This window comes from Populus trichocarpa, chromosome 5, assembly GCF_000002775.5.
Source record: "Populus trichocarpa isolate Nisqually-1 chromosome 5, P.trichocarpa_v4.1, whole genome shotgun sequence".
Lineage (NCBI taxonomy): Eukaryota > Viridiplantae > Streptophyta > Magnoliopsida > Malpighiales > Salicaceae > Populus > Populus trichocarpa.
The window spans coordinates 11013731-11035869 of NC_037289.2; the positions used below are offsets into that span (position 1 = coordinate 11013731).

General features: G+C 28.6%; 1 protein-coding gene across 3 annotated transcripts; it reads left to right on the forward strand.

Moving 5' to 3' along the window:
* Positions 1-16768: 16768 nt before the first annotated feature.
* On the forward strand, positions 16769-21910 carry LOC7476388 (transcription factor SPATULA). Of its 3 annotated transcripts, none has more exons than XM_024601391.2 (8): positions 16769-17330; positions 17481-17582; positions 17707-17772; positions 17887-17952; positions 20817-21116; positions 21210-21279; positions 21354-21522; positions 21603-21910. In XM_024601391.2, exons 1-8 carry the CDS (start codon positions 16989-16991, stop codon positions 21661-21663), a joined length of 1176 nt encoding a protein of 391 aa, XP_024457159.2. In that variant the 5' UTR covers positions 16769-16988; the 3' UTR covers positions 21664-21910. The 3 variants fall into 3 exon arrangements, with proteins under 3 accessions (XP_024457159.2, XP_024457160.2, XP_052308835.1); XM_024601392.2 differs by having other exon boundaries at positions 21760-21910; XM_052452875.1 differs by having other exon boundaries at positions 21354-21910.
* Positions 21911-22139: the final 229 nt, after the last annotated feature.

Sequence of the window (22139 nt, forward strand, 5' to 3'; positions counted from 1 at the left end):
TGGCATGAATTAATTCTAGTAATTATTAGAATAATTTTATATCAATTTTGGTTTAAACAATTAGTATAAATCAAAAAAGGTTGAATGGGAGATGTTCCACACACTTTGCAAAGTTCATTTTCCTTCTTTCATATTGTTTTCCCAACTTCTTTTGTCTTTTTTGTTGCTTAGTTTTTTCCTATTTTCCCTTTTATTCTAGAGCTTAGGTTATTGTTCTTTATAGAAAGAATTGAGTAATATTTTTCTTGAGTTTGTGGATCTTATTTAGAAGTGCAACTAAACAATATGGTGATGTTAAAATCATGAAAGGATGATTATGATCATTTTGTTTGCATCAAGAGATGAGCAATAAGGCCTTCATGATAAAGAATTGATCCTTGATAACAACATATCTTCATCTATATAGATTTTAAGTGCTTTAACAAGTGTTCTTTCAAATCTCGTTTAGATTTTGTTTATGCAGTTTTTATTCAAGCATGCTTGTTTTATTCTAAGATTTTAACTTTATCTTATATCAATTGTATTTAAATGCTTGTGTCATATAGTTAGACTAAACAAACAACTTATTTGAATTAACATTAGGGTCTATCATTCATTTCACAAGTAATATTTATAATTATATCTTTAAGGCTTTATTTAGACATTTGTTTAGTTTATACATCTAGATCTTTGCAAACTAGCTCAATAATTTAAGAGATTGTTATAAACTATATTCTTAAGTTATATATCTAATTGTTATTCTAGATTGTTATGTTCATGTCATTTGTTTTATACTTTCAATAAAACCATGTTTTCTTGATGCATGTTAAATATAATATATATTAAACTACACTATTAAATTGTGATTAATAATCAAGTTAGTTGTAAAACCTTTATTTATTTATTTAATTTAGTTCATGATTAAGTTATCTATTTTATTATTATATTAAAAATAATTGCTTGAGTATAGTTAAATTTTAATATTGGCTTTTTGGTTTTAGAAATATCAATATGTCTTATTCTTAAAATTTGGTTGCGCTAAACAATCTTGCTTCAGAAATTACTAATTTGAGATGGAGGATTTCACTATCACTTTATGTTGTGTATGGTGAGAAACTTGTAAATTTTAATCGATTAAACTTCAAGAAGTGGTTGAAAAAGATATTACTCTACCTAACAACCTTGAACTGTTAGGTTTCTTGAAACTCTTAAACGTATCATAAACGGTAATTTAAATTTTTTTTATAAGTTTTAAAGATCCTGTTAGATAATCTAAGATCGTTTAAGGTTTGATCAAAAAACAAATTTAAGGTTTGATCAACTTCTTCAAGGTTGGGATATCGTAAATCCTAAGTCGTTTAAATATTCAGCCTCTAAAAGTAATCCACATGAATCACAAGTAAAAAATCTTCTAAAATCCTTTTAGAAAAGACGGATGGGTATGCCTTAAGCGCTAGCTCTTTCTTTTCTCTACTATGTCTATCTATTTAGGTGAAGTGTGCACAATATGTTACTATTTATAGAAAAAACTTAATAACGATATAAATAACAAACTATCATTTTACCCCCAAACAATATTACATATATTATTTCATGAAAATTTTAGAAATTTATTCAATCAAGTCCCTACTTATTTTTCTAGGTTTATAATTGTAATCCTCTTTATTAATAATATTTAAGTTCTCAATTTCTAAAAATTATTTACAATCAATTCACATTTGATTCAACACTCTATTATATTTCCTTACCATTTGTTCTTAATATGTGTAACCCATTAGGTTTCTAATATGTTAGCCCAAATATAAAACATAATTTTAAATAAATTGAATTAAATAATTTAATTTATTATCAATTCAAAAATTAATTGATTTATATTTAAAGATTAAATGTATCGTTTATCAATATGTCATGACTCCTAAATATTAAAAAATGTTATATATGGTTTGACTTAACCTTTTAGTGATCAGTTTCTTGGTATAATTATTATTCATTCATCCAGAAAGTTTAGCTTTAGAAATTAGAGTATTTAAGTCCCTACTTGATTTTTCTATGTCTATAATTGCAATCCTCTTTATTAATAACATTTAAGTTTTCAATTTCTAAAAATTATTTACAATCAATTCACACTTGATTCAACATTCTAGTTTAATTTCTAACCATTTGTTCTTAATATGTGTAACCCATTAGGTTTCTAATATGTTAGCTCAAATATAAATCATAATTTTAAATAAATTAAATTAAATAATTTAATTTATTATCAATTCAAAAATTAATTCATCTATATTTAAAGATCAAGTGCACCATTTAGCAACATGTCATGACCCCTAAATATTAAAAATGTCATACGTGATTTAACTTAACATTTCAACGATCAATTTCTGGTATAATTATTATTCATTCATCAAGAAAGTTTTGCTTTAGAAATTATAGCATAAAGTGTATTTACTTTATCAAATCATGTTTATCATCAACATTATAGTCATTGATTTTTTGAATAAGATTTTAAACTCTTTTCAAATCTCATTTTACTTTGCGCAAGGAATTTATAATCAATACTATTTTAGAATATATGAAAAATGTTTTTCTAATTCACTTAGAGTCTTTTCTAGATCACTCAAATACATTTATATAGTTTATGTTATACTCAATATTGTCCTTTTATTATCTTTAATTAGGATGATGTATAATTAGAATTAAAGCATAATATTTCTCATAGAGAATAATTTAGTGATCTTAAGTCCAATGATCACTTATACAACTATCATGTGATGTTGATTGTAGAGTCGATTCAAGCAAGTCAGTTAATTGATTCATTTTACCCCTTAAATATTTGTTCTTTGAGCAATTATGCCCGGTCTAAGCTCTTTCTTCATCTCTCATGGCTTGATTTAATGTAGGTCTTTGAGGAAAATTGAGCTTTCAAAACATAATTTGTATTTGTTTTTTTTCTGTGAAAAATAAAAAATACTCTTGCATAAATATTCACATAACTAATATCTTGAAACAAATGATGATGATGATGATGATGATGATGATTAGGATATATTTTTGTTACTTTTCCACAAAGAGGGATTATGTTGGTGTTTAGGATCATGTTGGAATTTTTCTCCGATATAATTCACTGGTTGAATCGCCTTATCACCCATTTTTGAAATTCATGCACTCCAGGCTTGCCACTATGTGTGGATAGGTTGGTTAACTATGGTTGGCTTAGCTAACCTAAATTGGTCTTAAAAATGTCCCTCTCTAACCAAGTTAACAAACCTTAAAATGACTTTTTTTTTTCTTAGGCCAAACACACTTAGCCTTTTTCTTAGATATTTTGATATAAAAATAACCTCTTAGATCAATTTGTTACAATAATATTTAAATGATTATCCAATTATGTCTATGTTTTAAAAAGATTAATGCTTTTTTATAATGACATTATTGATTACTTTATGAATAATTATATAATAGCCCAATGTGCAGAACTTTTATATAATTTGCTTATTAATGTTGAATAAGAATAAATATAATTTGCTTATTAATGTTGAATAAGAATAAAATGTATATTTGTTTTATTAATTTATTAATTTATTATATAATTTTCTAAAAATTATTGTTCATGTTTTTTCCATACATTTATGTGAAAGTGATCGATTCATGATTTTTTAGTTTTTTTAAATTGAAACTTTATTTCAATATCATAATAAGTTCTTACTTTAGAAAAATGCTTCTAAAATAAGCATATTTCATCAAAATAAAAAAGAAATACATGGATAAGAAAAGTAGGTTTTTGAATTCAATTCATAATAATTTTTGCAAATTTGTTTTTATGCTTGTTGTTACTTTTCATTTAATGAACTATGCTACTAATTAATAAATCATTTTATTGTCAAAACAAAAAAAAATACATGAATTAGAAAAGACAATTTTGACCAAAACAATACATTTTCTTCCATAATTTTATTTATTGTCTTTATTGTGAATGTCTAATTTTATCATAGAATAATTAAATAAAAAGTAGATTTCAAAAAGTTTTTCATGAGAGCGCATGGGCAATATTGCTAGTAAAAAAATAAAAGAGAAGGCTTTTCTACTATTTCTTTCACTATTCAACAAGAAATAGATGCATCATGGACTGCTACAATTCATCTATTTCTATCTCTTTTTTTGGGTTCTCGAACAATTATACGACTACAATCATTAATTTTTCTTTTCTTTTCCATTTCATCCTCTCACATTATATTGACTTGATTTTAAGTTTTATTAGTTTATTTGATTTTCGTGCTCTAACATATTTGGTGTGGTGAGAAAGGTCCCAACAACAAATTAAGGGTCGATATTACAAATTATAATTTTAATATAGTTTTAAAAAACTGAAACAACAAAGACAAGAGTTAACACTAAAAAAATAGCTCTTTTTGTTTTTTATTGTTCATGGAAGCAAAAAACTATTGTTTGGTCCCCGAGGTTTTTAATTTTCTATGTTTGGTCCTTATTTTTTAGAATTTTACATTTCAGTCCTGAATCTTTTTAACATTTAAGTCCTTAGGTTTTAAGGGGAGAGAGAGAGTCACTAGAAAAATAAAAGGAATAGATAAAGTATTTGGTTAGCTACTTTTCAGTTATAAAAATAATCGATCTTGGTGTCATTGGGTTTATCTGCCCAAACAGATGACTCGTCATCTACTATATTAAAAAGAAAAAGCAAAAACAAATGATGTGTCATCTATCCATTCAAAAAAAAAAAGGTAGGGACGTGGATGTGGTCTTCTTAGCTTATGCACGTTTGTGATATTTTTCTAGGGATTTAGATAAGGTCTTCTGCACCTAGTCTTTTATTAGATATTTTTTTTTAACTAAGATTATTCGTTAAATTAATTTATTAAAGAATATTTAAGAAATTATCCAATTATGTCATTGTTTTTAATAAGCCTAGTTAGTTAATAATATGAAGAAGAAAAAAAGATAATGATAACAGATAAATCGAATAAAACAATTTTAATAATTAATTATAAAAAAATAAGTTGTCAATATTATATTTGAAAGGTGAAGAAACAAAAGTTTGCTAGAGACTCAATGTTGCTCCATAATGGACATTGCCCCACCACCAAAAAAAGCTCAACGAGAATGTTCTAAAATCACTACGAAATGTTTCATGAAGACATTAAAAGAGGATACACGTGTCGCAAAAGCAACTATTCAAAAAGCAAATTAAATAAAATATTATGAAGTGAGTATCTCATATTTATATTTAAGCAGTTAATTTAACTTAATTAAAAAAAAAACTAAATTTAACAAAGATTGAAAAATAAAAAGACCCGAGAGAAAACTAAGGTCATTTTCAAAATTAGTGATAAATTCTATAGAAAAAAAAATTAACAGAGTTCAATCTCCAATTAGATTAAATGTTGAAGGATGAAATTGAAAAACCATGAGTTTAATTAAAAGTAAAAAAATCAAGCAAACCCCAGCAAATCTCCTAAACGTGAGTTAATCTCCCAAATTCAAAACCCATAAAATCCTAGACTCGAGCTCAATCAAGAAGCTAAATTCTCAATCAACTTACTGTTGAATGATGAAATTAGAAAACAAATATTAGATTTAATAAATTAACCAAAGTAAAAAAAAAAATAGCAATTACAAGAATAACAATAAAATCTGATATGAAAAAAAATGGAGGATGAATTGGTAAGAAAAAACCTATTTTAAAAATCAACTCAAATAATAATAAAAAATAAGGACCAAATCTGATAGATAAAAAAGATTGAAGGAGGATGAATTAAAAAAAATCAATTCTATAAATTAATTAAAATAAAAAATAGCAATTAAAAAATACGAATCAAATCTGAAGGAAAAACAAATTGAAGGGTTATTGTGAATATTTGAAATTTCAAGTTCAAAAATCAAGGAGGAGATATATATATATAAAAAAAAAGCTAGCCAATGCCAAATCAAAGGAAATTAAGATACACGTGTAGCTCGAGGATGGCTCGAGGATGGAGGCCCTAGAGTGACGATTCAGAAAATACCAAGAAAGGCCTTTTTGGTTGTCTTACACGCCGCCTGAATACAAGAAGGTGACTTACTTATTGGTGGGTATAATGCATACGCCAACCACTTTTTCATGTTTATTAAAATACTAAATTACCCCTCTTGGTACCTAGTAATAAAAAAAAAAACACTAGATGAAAATACAAAAAATCCTCTAGAGTCCAATTAAATAAATTTTGCTTTTAAGTGTAATTCAGTCATTTTACTTTGCTTTTAAAAATAAAAATTCAATTATACCTCTAAAAACCAGCTAATTGAGTCTTACTTTTAAGAAAAATAAAGTTATTTTAAAATAAAAAAAATAAAAAGATTGAGCTATATCAAATTATCTTTACAATCATCAATGAACTACGTGAAAAATCATTTTATTCTCAAGACCAAAACCAATAAATGTTTTAAAATGTAAAATTATCAGTGTCCTAATATATCTATAGTGTATGGAGTCTTGGGTTACTGTAATTTTTCTAATATTATTTTTAATATAAACAGAAATGAGAATAAATGAAGAGGTTTTTATATATATATATATATATATATATATATATATATATATATATATATATATATAACTTAAGGTGGAGTTTAGAGTGAAAGAGGCGGGGTTAATCAACAAAGTAGGTTTAAGTTTTCTTTGACATCAGCATTATTATTAAGCTGGCTGGGCTGGGCTGGGCTGTCCTAAAGGGAGGGGAAAACCACTACTTAGCAAAGCCCATATATTTGACATAGGGTCCAAGTCAGCCTGTCGGATAGCAAAGCCCATGGACACCTCCACTTGACCCAAATTCTATCCCCACAGCGTTAGCGGACGAGTTCGAATCACCTTCGGCCTCACGATTGTACAAGGAGAGAATTAAGTCTTTATTGAAGAATAAGCTGCCTATTAAATACCAATTAAATTTATTTCTTTTTAAAATAGAACTATAATATTTCTTATAATATTAGCAAGGGCTTTTATGTACAACCATTCATTGTTATTTTTTTATTTTAATCAAACTTAATTATAATCAAATAAATAAAATTATATTTAAGATATAATTTTATTAAATACCATTCGGTTTGACATTTATTTTCAAATAAGACTCTAGCTTCTTCTTTTTTTTATAATGATGGCAATCATTTTATTAATTATTACATATGAACCTGTTGTGAATGTTTTGTTTTTAAGTTTATGGTCATGAATATTCTATGAAAATTAAGTTGAAGTCATTATAATTATAGTTATTGCAAATATTTTTTTTTTAATTGATGTTACTTTTTATTCAATAAACTATACTTCTTCTAAGGAAAAACATTATTTTTTATCAAAAAAACAAAATCTAATTTTTTTTGCATAATTTTATTCATTGTCTTTACTGCAAATATATTTTTTGATACATTAAAGTCAAAATTATGAAAATATATTTTTATTTATTTATTGTTAAAACTAAAATTTATAGTTTTGATAAGCTATTTTTTTATAATAAAAAATTATTATGGTAAAAAATGTAAAAGAAATAATTGCATTAATAAAAAGAATGAATTTTAATTAAAGAGACACCTTTTTTATTCTTATATCAAATCTTTCAAAATTGTTTTTATTTTATTCTAATTTTATTCAATAAACATAGCTCAAAATGCTATTTTATATATATATAAAGAAAAGGAAGAATAACAAAATAAAATTATCTTATTTCAATAGAATTGAAATTATTATTTTTCTTAAAAAAATTATTGTTGTATAATTATATTAAAATATAATTGAAAAACTCTACCTAAGACGAAATCAAAATAATATATCTAGAATGAAGCCCAATTCTTTTCATCACTGGGCTTTGATCCATATGAAAGGTTTTAATATCTAGACTGAAGCCCAATCCTTATAAAAAACCAGGATCCATGGACCCTCTCACTCTTTCTCACAATTACATGATATCATAATAAGAAATAACAGGTAAATTGAAAAGACGGGCTTTGAGGTTATTGATAAGTTCATTATAGTTTCTAGGTTGTTTTTTTTTTTTTTTTTTTAAGTATTTTGAATAACAAATGGATTGAAAATGAGTTTTTGAGTAAAAAAACATTCTACCTTGATTTTATAGTAACATTAATGGCTAGATTCTAAGAAAATTAAACGAGATGTTGTTTAATTGTTTTAAAAAAAAATTGGGTTGGTGATGGAAAAAAAAAATGCTTAGGTGCGTGGGTCTTGGTGTCTCTTACAAAATAGACCAGGTGGGCTGATTTTTTTTCTATATTTTTAAATTAATGTTTTTTTATATTTTTTTCAAAATAAGTTAATGAACAGCAATATTGATTATAAAAATAAAGGTATTAACTTATTATTTCATTTAAAATAGAAGAACTAAATTTACTCCACATCCATTTAATAATTATTATGAACATATACTAAAACACTTCAGCATTTTATTGTTGTGATGAACACTAAATTGCTTTGACCTCTTACAGTTTGATCATCAAAATTTATTAGAAGGCCTTGGCATTTCATTGTGGTAATAAACAATAAAATACTTTGAGCTTTTACATTTTAGTCCTCAATGTATTTTATTTTTCTGCAAATTCATCATTCAACATTGGGTTTAATGGCTATTGAACTTCATAATTTGTTTCAATTTATTTTCTATATAGTTATCTCAATCTTATGACCCAAGTTTGACGGGTTAACACAGGTTGACTTGGCTAATTTCTTTGTTCTTTTTCTTAATTGATTTTTTTTCTTAACTTCATCCATCAACATTGGGTTGATTGAGAATTTGACTTCATCCAAGTTGGTCTGGGTTTTTTTTGTTCTTTTTTAATTGATTTATTTTTCAATTTCATCCTTCAATATTGAGTTGATTGGAAATTAGACTTCATAATTTATTTTGGTTTATTTTCTATGAAGTAATCTCAGCCTCATGACTCAAGTCATGAGTTTGGTTAGTTAACTCGAGTTGATTATGGTGGTTTTTTTGTGTCTTTTATTTTATTTTATTTTCAATTTCATCTTTTAACATTGAATTTATAAAGAATTGAGTTTCATAATTTGTTTCAATTTTTTTTCTGTGTGATTATCTCAGTTTCATAACTAAGTTTTCATTGATCAACCTAGATTGACTCAACTCATTTTTCTAATTGAATTTTGTTTTCAATTTCATCCTTCAATATTGGATTGATTGGGGATTAGGCTTAATGATTGTTTTTATTTGCTTTTACATGATTATCAGGGTCTCATGACCTGCGTTGGAAATTTGGTCAAGTTAACCTGAGATGATTCTAATAAATTCAAGTAGATTCAATATGTTGTCGTCTCAAAAAAAAAAAAATATATATATATATATATATATATATTTGTTAGTGTGATTGTTTTTAGCCAAATTACATTCAACATTTACATAAATTTATTATTTTTTCTAGAAAATATATTAATAATATCTAAATATTTTTTTTATATTCAATAAAAATTTAATTAGACACACAACAAGGTAGCACCAACAAGATATAAAACATAAGTTGTGCCCATTACCAATCTCTTCTATTGGTTCGAAATTTCAAGGAAAAATACAAATATAGTCCCTAATATTATCAAACATGCTAAAGTTATTTTATCATTTTTTCTTAAAGCCGCCGTAATATATTTTTGGAATGTCCCGCTGTATGCATATTCCACTTGATTGGGGAAATATCTTATCAAAAGCAAGGAACATATCTTGTTTTTTTTTTAGAAAATCCACTTACATGTATGTATATATTTTTCTAAAAATTCATTTTTTTCTCATGTATAATTATATATTTTTAAAATCTATTCGTTTGAATCACTTGAACTACTACCCTAATCAGTTTTTCTTTTTTATCCCTTTTCGTATTTTTTGTTAAAACTTTGCCAAATTTAAACTAATTCATTTTATTTTATACTTGTATTTCAATTTTTTGGGCTCCTTTTTTTTTTTTAACATATCCATGTGTATTTTATTAACTATTTTAAAACCTAAAACGTGTGACCAAGATAATTCAAGGTCTAGATCAAGTTGAGTTTCAACAAAAATAAAAGGATTATTGATCTAATGTGATCTGGTAAAAACCTGGATTGACCCACAACCTAGTTAACTTAGAAAAAATTCATTCAAAACCCGTTGATTTTTTTTCTTTAAAATGATATCATTTTAAATTTTTTTAAAATTAAAAATTATTAGGTTGATTTTGGTCAATTCATTTAACTTGTGACTCGAAACTTGCTCCAAATCAACCCCAGGTTAAGTTTAAAAACAATGATTTTTTTTAGAACATGCATCATCAAAAAATTTCTTAAAAGGCTTGAAATCCAAATTAAGTCCAAACTCCACAAAGTTGAAATTCATGGATTATATGTATTTGGTTTTGTGGTAGTTTGTGCAGTTGTGATTTAATATAAGTAGAGGTTTAAGAAAAAACATTTGAGTTGCAATTTAAAAACAAAATGTATTTGATTAAAAAAATTGCAAGGTATATTTTCGCATGCAAAATAAATAAAAAACAGGTTTTTATAAATAAAAAACAGGTTTTTATAAATAAAAAATTTGTTACTTTAATTTTTACAAAACCAAGATTTAAAACTCAACTGGGTATAAAGCTTACGAAGCTTAGTTAAAAAAAAATGGTTAACCAAACAATTTTTTTCTTGTGATTTGCTAAAAAAAAAAAATTACAACAATATCTAACAAGAAATTTTTTTTACTGGGAATCAATCATGTTCAAAAGTAACAGACATGTTCAAACATTGAAGTTCAAGCATATGCATTTATATCACAAGTCATGATGAATGTCCCTGATAAACTCATCATATCAATGTATCAAACAACTTTTCAAGAAAGCATAAAAACTCATATTTTATTTTATTTTATTTTATTTATTAATTAACAAAAATTAAAAGGAAATTGAATTTACTGTTCACCTCCTTAAAAAACTGTTCACGAGACAATACTTTATTTTTTTTCAATTTTTTTTTAATATTGAGTTTACTATAAATTAAATTTCATATTTTGTTTCAATTTATTTTTTATGGGGTTATACCAATCTCATGACCCGAGTTGCTGATTTGATGAGTTAACTTAGGTTGACTCGAGTTTTTTTGGTCCTTTTTTGAATTGAATTTGTTTTAGTTTCATCTTTTAATATTGGTTTGATTGAGAATTAAACTTTATAATTAGTTTCAATTTGCTTCATAAGAAGTTATCTCAATCTCATGACTTGGATCGCAGGTTTTATGGATTAACCAAGATTGACCTGAGTCATTTTTTATCCTTTTTTAATTATTATTATTATTATTGCAATTTTATCTTTCAACATTGGGTTGATTGATAATGAATTTTATAATTTTATTTCAATTTACTTTATATGAGGTTATTCTTGTTTCATGACCTGAATCGCGGGTTTGGTAGATTGACTCAGATAGATTTTTTCTCCTATTTTTAATTGAATTTTCTCAATTTTATCATTCAACATTCAATTTATTGGGAATTGATTTTTTTAATTTATTTTGATTTTCTTTTTATGAAATTATCATTGTCTCGTGTCCCAAGTCGTGAATCTGACAAGTTAAGCCGGGTTGACCTGGATCGATCTAACATGTCGTTGTCTGAATATTTAAAAATAAAAATATTGTATTGAATTTTTTTAATAAAATTATATTTTTACAGATCATTTAAATTATTTTTAAACTTATCAAATCAACTAAATCATATTAAATCAACCCTTAAGTTTTTTATTCTATTATAATGTTAGAAATAATTAATTTAATTTGCAGCATATCATAGCATGCTACAATGATGTAATAGTACCTTGTGTAATGTACTTCTTTTGGATGTAAGTTAAAAATCTTATTTTATAGCTTTTTTTTCTTTTCTGATTTTACAGCTCTAAATGAATAGTCATCAAAATATTTTTTCTGTAAAATTTTTTTATTCCTTTATATCTATAAAAAAAAACCTAAAAATAGATTATTAAAAAAAAATTCTTTCATCTTCACAACTCTTCTCAATGTTTTTCTCAAAAAACCAAAAACATTAAAATTAAATATATTAAAGTACAAATAAGTTATTAAAATGACTTTCTAAATAACTTCTCGTCATTGGAGATGCTCAACGCCAACAAAACTCATCACTGTCATATTTTCTCCTTGGGACACATCAAGCAAATTCGAGATACAGGACACCAAGATTCTGACATCCAAAACAACAAATCGAAATGAACTGGAAACCAAAATCCATTGGTTATTGTTTTTTCACAGTAAATTATTGCTTTTCCTGGAACAAATGAACTAGCCAACAACCAAACACAGGGGACTGTACCTGTGCCAGGAAACTCTTATTCCAGGGGCCAAATCAGTGGAACGCCTGTTAAAGCTCTTCAAGATTCATGCAGAACTTACCTGTCAAGTGCAAATACTAGATTGTTATCGTTATACCTGTTAGTTTTATGAAAGGCCACTGAGCTTTTAATTCTAATATTTCTGCTGTGCAAATACTAGATTGTTATCGTTATACCTGTTAGTTTTATGAAAGGCTACTGAGCTTTTAATTCTAATATTTCTGCAGTTCATCTGCTTCAATGGAGGTGATCTTTCCTATATGCAGGATTTCTCTTTTTTCTTGTGTGTGTCAGAACGTATGAGTTGTCATTGATTTTTCAGGCTACAATCAACTGGAAAACTGACCAAATAAACCGTGCAAATTGACCACATGTACATGTATTCAAAGCAAATGACTACTCGCAGGGCTCTGGCAAAGCTAAAGTATGATGTGTACGTATAATTTTGTTGCCACTCTACAATGGTTGAATTTGAGATTTCTAAGCCCATAGACAGGGTGAAGTAGTTTGAGAATTGACCAAAAGATACTGAATTTAATTGCATATTAGAATTAGATTTCTCTACTGAATATCCGATATCATGTTCAAATATTGGAATAAAGAGAGCCATCTCATGTTTTTTTTATCTAGCCCGAAATATAACCAATTCATCACTTGGAAAGAGAGTATTTACGGAACTTATCACAGATAAAAAAGATTTTAGTAAAATAACATAGGTAAAAAATATATTTAGGAATTTAGCAAACTTGATCAAGTAGCAGATAACATCTACGACACTTGAGTTGCAAATATCATCTATGACTTGCTTATCTTAGATTTTATTTGCGATTTGAGTGTTGTAGATAGTATTTGCGACTCCTCTAAAAGCCTCACTCTAGGACAATCTTTTCTGTCATTAACTCCCTGCCTCAAAAAAAAAAAAACAATTCAAATAACTAATTTTCCAGTATCAAAACACAATTCACATAAGCAGTACATAACATTTTCAATTATAAGTAACAAAATTAGACCGAAAATTAATATAACATAACATTTTATTAAAATTAAACAATACATCTATTCATAATTCTCATAATATATAATAACATGTAACTATATCTAATAATCATATCAACTCGTTGAAGGGCCTGGAGAACCTGTGGACAAGTATAGAGCATCACCCCAACTCATTCAACTCGAGGATGAGTCTGTAATATCCATATAGGTGTGAGGAGGAACAATATAATCTCAGCTCATGGATGGATCTGGAACACTCATTGATGGATCTGGGACACTCGATGACGTGCCTGAGATGCTCATGGATGGGCTTGGGATGCTCGTGGACGGACCAACATCCTTAACACTCTCACGATAAGCAATCTCATCTTCCGTTAATGTCACTTCAAGACACTCAACCTCCCTAACCTCTTGAAGTCCACCGCTGTATAAATTGAGCGTAGTGTTGGCCACAATCCATCTCATCTCATCGACACCTTCATGGATAACTGTTGCTGCTTTCCAAGCCTCCCATACCAAGTAATGAATCTATATACATACACATAGTCTCTAATTGTTGGAGATTACCAAGAAAAAAAATAATGAGATAAAGAACTATTGGAACACAATCAAAGAAAAGCTAATTAGTTGTGGCATTGACCCACGAACACACGAACCTCTCAATGAAAAAGCCACCATAACCACAAACATCACTACTACCACCATAATCATCTTTACATCTCCGCTAGCACCCATACAATAGATTTCATCAATTAATCCCATTGTCCATTTTCATTCCTTGGTTGAAACCCTAGCATTGGTGGGGTGAATTCTCTTTTCAAAAAGTTTTTTCCAAATTGAAACAATACCCATTCATAATTCATGATCATAAGCATCATTTAAACACATCATCATCTATTCTAACAACCAATCATTCAAACTCAATTCTCTATAATGCATATTGTAATCAAAATGCATCAATACACAAAATAAACTTAAAACAAGCTTGAATCAAAGCTTCTCATCTTTTAAACACAAGAAATTTGGAAGAAAAGGTAAGAAAAACTAGTTTTCTCCATCCCTCCTAGTTTTCCTTCCAAACTGCCACCTCTCCCAAGAAAAGCCCTTGGAATTTCTTTATTTTCTTAGCTTAGATATTCTTCCAACCCTTTTTCATCCTTCAATCCATGTGTTTAGGTGAGATTTTTTCAAGGTTTTTAAAGGAAATATGAAAAACTCTCACCTTCCCTTCATTTCTCTCTTGATTAGCCATGGTTTGTGCTTGACCTTTTAATTTGTGCAATCTCGCCCTCAACTTCAAATTTTATCTTCAATTAAACAAATTGAACTTTCAAGCTTTGTCATCTTTTTCATTTTGATCGTTAGTCTTTTAATTTCAACCAATTTCATTCCTTTCTTTGATTAAACCTCAAATTGCATGCCCATATGAATTTTTTGACTATCTACAAATTAAATTATTGCCCAATTGCATCCCAAAACTATATTTTATTTTTGAAAAAAAAATTTAATATGTATTTTTTAAAAATATATTTTTTTGTTTTTTATAATAAAATTTTTATATTTTTGGGAGATAAAATTATTTATTTTAATATATTTTTAAATAAAAAAATATTAAAAAATAATAATTATTATATTTTTAAACACCCTTGAGGATAAAGATAGCTGTGCCTTGAAACAATGGAGGGTGGGGGGCATCTAGCTGAAGCCAAACAAGGGACATAGATTCGGTTTTAAAAAAGTACGGGTCCCACAAATACAAACACTTTGAAACCAAAGACAGTCAAATGATGAATCTCTTGGGTTAAAATCAATTGCTCGAATGCATCTCACGTGCGAGGAATTGTAGATTTCACCTGACTTGACAGTGACTATTTGTTACTTTACCCATACCGGTCAAAATCTCTACTTTGACAGACCAATCATTAAATCCCTTGACTACACTCAACCATTATTAATAAATCTCACTCCCAAAACTTTCTTCACTCTCCAAAACTGCGCGTGAGATAGATAGGCCATGTTTGGCACTCTTTCATCTAAAAATTTATAAGCATGCCCACAGCAAAAATCATCCAATAATTAGTAAAATCATTACTTTCCATGGATTAGATTGATGGACATGAATTGAAGAAGTTGGTCTGGAATGATAAATATACCATAACTTTAATCCCAAATTCTCATCCAGATTTTGTTAATGTTATGATTTAATTGTGTTTTTTTTAATTATTATTTTTAATTTTAAATTAAATTTCTTGATTTTTTATATCGTTTTAATTTGATAATATCAAACATGATTTTTAAAAATAAAAAAATATTATTTTAAAATAAAAAAACCAAAATATTTACAAAACTTTAAACCATGTAAATAAAGCTAATTTAGAAGTCAATGGCCTAGTGGTTGTCGTAAAGTAGCAAGATTGTTTTTTTTTAAGGTCAAGATTTACTTTGAATGCCCATTTTTAGAGATTTGATTTGCCAATCATGTTAGCGGGCCTGTTTGTCATAACCTTCAACCTGCTTTTTAGACCTCCATAACCGTCTTAGATTGTTCATGTTTTTTACAATTTAGCTTTCTTAATTATTTTCCCCTTTTTTATTTCTTGATTAGCAAATGGTTGATCAATAAAGACTATTCAAACTTTTATTTTGAGATTTGGAACTTAGTTATCAAGTTTAAAAATATTGAGACTTGTAAGTTTTTTTTTTTTTTCTGTAACCAATGTTTAGATTGATTGATTTTTTTTTTTAAATTTTCATCCTTTAATAATGAGTTTATTGAAAACTAAGTTTCATAATTTATTTTGATTTATTTTCTATAAAGTTCTCGCAGTCTCATAATATTGGTCGCAAGTTTTGTAAGCCAACCCAAGTTGACTTAGGTTGTATTTTAATTTACTTTCTACGAGGTTATCTCGATTTCATGACTCGAGTTACAGATTTGACAAGTTAACTGGGGTCAAGTTTTTTTGTTATTTTTTAATTAATTTTTTTAATTTTATTATTCAACATTAAATTGATTGAGAATTGAGTTTCATAATTTTTTTATTTGTTTTATATGAGATTATCATGATCTAGGTCGAGAATCGACAGGTTAACCTGAGTTGGTTCAAATCGATTCCATATGTTGTCGTTTTAATTATTTTAAAAAAAGATGTTCTCTTGAATTTTTGAGAATTAAATTATATTTTTAGTAGTTATCCAAGTTGTATTTATACTTATCAAGCCAATTAGATTATATTACATCAACATCAATTTAATTTATTTATTTTTACTAGAAGAATATTAATAACACTCTGAATATTTTTTTATATTAAAAATAACTTGATTCAACCTTTACGGCTTATTACGTGTTAACATTGTAGTTCAAATCCTAAAAGCTATAAAGAAATCACAATCACACCAATAACAAGTATTTGATAAGAAAAAACAATTGCCAGAAACAATACGACAAAAACAAGGAGCATTACCAAGCAAACCTCAACAAGAGTTTTTGATTTATAAACCCCGCCCCTAATAGTCGAACTCTCAAAAAGCTCCGGCAATGCTTCTAGCTTTAGCTTTCCTCTGCTCTGTCATTACATTTTATGGTTTAAAAACCGAAGACAACGACATTATCACCCCTGCCAGCAACAAATAGCTAAAAGCAGAGAGTGATGGGAGATGTCTACAATAACGAAACCAACAACATTAATAACACCTGCTCAGCTTCCTCTTCTTCTCGTCATTACCACCGTTCATCAGACGATATCTCACTTTTCCTCCATCAAATTCTTCCCCGTTCACCTTCATCAACGTCTTCTTCCTCATTTATAGGCCCACAGACGCTGCAGCCATTTTCAGTGCCAGCCCCCTTTGATGATCCTCTTCGATCGGGAGTGATCTTAGGTGTGGATTCGAGTGGTGGAGGTGGTGGTGCTCTTTGGTCTGGGAATGTGAGAACGAGACTGATCATGAGTGAGAACGAGACTGATCATGAGTGTGATTGTGAAAGCGAGGTAAGTTCTTGTTCTGGGGTTTTTCTTTGTGTTTGGTTGGTTAGAAAATGTAGGAAAAAGAAAGTTTATTTATTTATATTTGGTAATGTAAGTTTCAAAGAAGGTGAAATCTACAGAATTAAATTTAAGGGTTAATTGTTTTTAACGCAGGAGGGTTTGGAAGCTTTAATAGATGAGATGTCAGTAAAGCCAGCTCCTCCACGAAGCTCAAAGAGAACAAGAGCTGCAGAAGTTCATAATTTGTCTGAGAAGGTTGTTCTTTCCCCCCCTTCTTTTCTTAATGTTGATGCTCTTTCATATATCAATAATCTCCTTTTCTTGTGATTTACTTTTTCATGCTAACTGATTTTATATTTTGTGGGGTGTTTTTGGGCAGAGGAGGAGGAGCAGGATTAATGAGAAAATGAAGGCACTGCAAAATTTGATTCCAAATTCCAGCAAGGTATATTAAACTTTCTTGGTTTGATTACTCCGTTCTTTGGTTAAGTTATTTAATTGAAATCAAAGAGTTTATCTACAATATGGATTGAATCATTTGATTTCTTTGTATGAGCAGACAGATAAGGCTTCAATGCTGGATGAAGCTATTGAGTATCTCAAGCTGCTCCAGCTCCAAGTACAGGTTTGTCTATGCAAAATCATATTTAGTTCTATCATATCTGTTAGAAGATTTCAAGGCATTGTTAAATATAAAGGTTTGATGAAGGCTCGTTTGCCTATTTTGTTATCTATTAACTCCTCCCCATGGCAACGAGACGCATGCATGAGTCTAACATACACTTTTTTACTCCTTGGAGAGTTGAGTCTATGATCAAATTAGTTGCCAAACTTCTGCTGGTGCCAAAAATGCAAGTAATTTAGAAAATCGGAGTAGATTATTCTCTGGTTGATCCACTAACCTTGAAGGAGTTCAAGCTTCTTTCTTTTATGCTGGGGTACGTAGTTAGCTAGTGTTTGGTTCAATGCTATATACAGGGATTAAGTGTTAGGTTTCTTGAAATATATAGATGCACTGAAAACGATAAATTTAAAAATTTTTTAGAGTTCAAAGGATTCTGTTAGACAGATTTAGAATTGTTTTAGGGTTTAATATACAAATTACTTGAAGATTAGATATTGTTTTCGGCTTTGAATATTTGCTTTAAAGGTTTGGTTGTTGCAAACTGCAAATCGTTCAATTGTCCAGCCTCTAACAGTAATTTACACGAATCATCAATGAAAAATATCTTAAATCATTTTAAGAAAAAGAGATTGCTATACTTTAAAATGCTAGCTCTTTTCTTTAGTGTTTAAGGTGTTTCAGTATTGTAATATACTCACATTTTTCATAATTCATATGAAATAAAAAGCATAACTTTTTATTTATAAGAAAACCCAAAAACCCTATAAATGACAATATCAATTATATATATTATTTTAGGTTAATTTTATAAATTTATTCAATCAAGTCCCTACTTGATTTTTCTAGGTTTAGAATTATAATTCTCCGTATAAATTACATTCTGGTCCTCAATTTCTAAAACTTATTTATAATCAAGTCACACTTGATTAATCATCTCATTTTAATTTCTGACCAATAGTTATTAATTGTGTGACTCATTAGATTCCCTAATAAGTTGACCTCAAATATAAATCACAATCCTAAATAAAGCATAATTAAATAAATTGATTTATTATCAATTCAAAAATTAATTGATTTATATTTAAAGATCAAGTACAATGTCTAGCAACCTATCATAATCTCTAAATATTAGAAAAGTCATAAGTGGTTTGACTTAATCTTTCAATGACTAGTTTCTCAGTTTCTCAATGTAATTATTATCCATTCATCAATAATATTCTGATTTAGACATTATAGCATTGAGTGTGTCTACTATGTTAAATCATGTTTATTCTCAATACCATAATCATTGATTATTTGAATAAGATTGAAACTCTTTTCAAATCTTATTCCACCTTGCACAAGGATTTACAATCAATATTATTTGAAAATATATGGAATATTTTTTCTAATTCATCAAAGGTGATGAATCCTTTCTTGACTATTTAAATACCTTCATATAGTTTATATTATACCTAATATCTTTCAATTTGTTACCCTTGATTAGGATAACGTGTAACAAGATTAACATATAACATTCTACACTCTCTATATAAGATAACTTAGTGATCTCAATTCTAAGAGTCACTTACACAATTATCACGTGAGTCTTTCCATAGACACGAGTGATCTTTCTATATGAAATTCTCATGTGGGTTAATTCAGTGTACATGTCATTTGACAAATATCTCCATATTAGTTCTAGGTATCTCTCATACCTCGGTTTATGATAACAATTGTTTCCTTTTATAAAAAAAAATATAATATGTATCAATCTCAACAACTTTAATTAATGTCTAGTTTTATTAGAGCATTGACCAGAAATATTTAGGAACAATACTTTGATGCAATAAAAATATCATAATTATAACAACTTTATAATTTCATTAGTAAAGCATTTTTGTCCCAAAAATTTTATTTTTACTCTAGATTCATTAATTAAATATTTGATGAATATTAAAGATAAATAAATCTTTATTAATAAATTATATACATATGAACAAAATCAATTATATATATAACCAGCTGAGTAGTTACATAACATATACACTAATATTAAAAACATACAAGAATTTGCACACATAAACAATGAGGAATCTTTAGATCTATTACTTACCAAGATATCCAAGAGAGCCTTCAATCCATAAAAGCAAAGAAGCTTTACTTAAAAGGAAGACGGTGAGATTTCAGTATAACTGCTTCGGTGCCCCTTATGCTGGCATTAAACTTGTTGTTTTCTCTAGTGCAGCAGAATGAGTTGTTGTTGTTTTGGGGGGGGCGGCGGTGGGGTGAGGGTTGAGGGTTGAGAGATAATTAGAACCACAGAGAATGAATTATTTAGCGATTATGCATTATTTAGTACTTATTTTTTCTTGATGATTTCATTATGGCCTGTGTCATTTAATGCTGAGAGCAAGCCAGTCGATCTCTTTAATTTGTTCGTTAAGGTGAATTTCCACAGAAAACGCCCCGGTTTTCGTTCTCATTATCAATTCCTTTTGGTAAGTTGCAATGACTGTTGTTTGGAAAAATCAAAACATTCCATGTAAATGTTACTTTCATAGTTTCATGAGCTAATATTCTGTGTTACGTAATTTAATGTTCCTCCAAAAGCAACATTTGCAGTCAATTGAACGCTGCAACATGTGCATGGAAGCATTACTTCTTAATCTCATATGAGGGCGGAGGCCCGTCTCTGCTCTATGTGAATTGCTTTCCTGACGTAATTTGATTTATTCATCCATTAGTCCAGGAACTATTTTTCCATGGTCTTCTCCATTAAATCCTAAGTCTAGTAGGGTGATGCCAATATAGAAAGAAAATGAAAAGGTGAAGGTGAAACTGAGTTTATTTCTGATTTGCCTCAATGATGTTTCATGTTCCAGATGCTATCAATGAGAAATGGAACAAGTTTGCATCCAATGTTTTTACCTGATGTACTGCAGCCATCACAACTCTCTCAGGTGAGAATGGGATTCGATGAAGAAATTGGATCTAAGCATATGAATATGACAACCTCCGTTCCTTTGGATGGAGAAGCTCGGCTACAGACCATGCTCACTCTTCCAGACCATTGCACTTCTTCAAACCAGGCATCAAATCCAATACATGCTGAAACCTCATCTGGTTTCCAATCAACTATCCAGGCTCATTTCAGCCCCTTTCCACTTCGTGTCTCTTCTGAGGTAACTTTGAATATGATCCCTGTGGTAGCTAGCAAATGCATATGTAGATGAAGCAATCCTAATCAAGCTATCTTACATGCACACAATTTGAAGGAAACTTGGAGGAAAGACATTTTACCAGGTCAGCAATTGAATGTAAGTCATGCTGAAAGGAACCCATCAGGTGGGTATGCTGTGCCTGTGCCCCCCCTCTCCATACAGTTAAAAGCGGTCTGACATTTCTGTGTTTTCTGCAAGAATTTGAGTTGGCAGCCGCAGTTACAACTTCACTTCCCTTTGGGATACAAGCATGTGACTTGAAGGACAGTATCTCTCTAGAAGCTTGCGTGATAGGAAGAGACCAGAATGAAGGCGTGTGCTTGGAGAATATGGAGCACAATCTTATACTTTCTCAAGATCTGAATAGGTTTGATAAATTCATTTTCATTTAGCTCTTGTATTCATGTCTTAATTTGACTTGGCATGCTATATATATATATACACCAGCACTCGAACAGGAAGAGGCGCGGGCAATCATGAAATAGAGATAGAAAAACTAGATATTTGAAGCATGTCAGGCTGATTTTACTGGCTAACTGTTGGGATTTGGCGTAGCTAGATTTCCTTGAGCAAATATTTTATGTTCGTTTATGTTATCGTGAAGGGCCTCCACCAGAAGATAGGCATCCTAGACGTGCTTCTAGCTGCAACTAAACAGAGAACTTGTTAGCATTTTGCTTTAGCTGGTATATTAATGAAAACGATGATAAGGATTTGTGAAATATATATATATATTAACTAATGTTTTTTCTTAATCTCCTTCATATTCTCATCTTTTATTTTTCTACCATATTTGTGAGAGTGCACATAATCCTTCATTTTGAACCTGGAACAGCTTGATTAACTTTTCTGCCTCGAACATCGGCTGTTTCTTGATGTATTGATTCTTTTACGTCTTTAAAACCTTGCGTTCTAAAATAAAGACGAACGAGCAGCTCTGCCAAGCCAACGCAGCATGAAGGGGGTTGGGGTCTGGCAAATTTA

What these genes read in the sequence shown, in the direction of transcription:
- LOC7476388 (XM_024601391.2), top strand. Translation starts at nt 16,989, where the DNA reads ATGGGAGATGTCTACAATAACGAAACCAACAACATTAATAACACCTGC. An exon ending in TGCTCCAGCTCCAAGTACAG is followed by an intron (nt 17,953 to 20,816) that starts GTTTGTCTATGC and finishes TTCATGTTCCAG; the next exon opens with ATGCTATCAATGAGAAATGG. An exon ending in CACTTCGTGTCTCTTCTGAG is followed by an intron (nt 21,117 to 21,209) that starts GTAACTTTGAAT and finishes CACAATTTGAAG; the next exon opens with GAAACTTGGAGGAAAGACAT.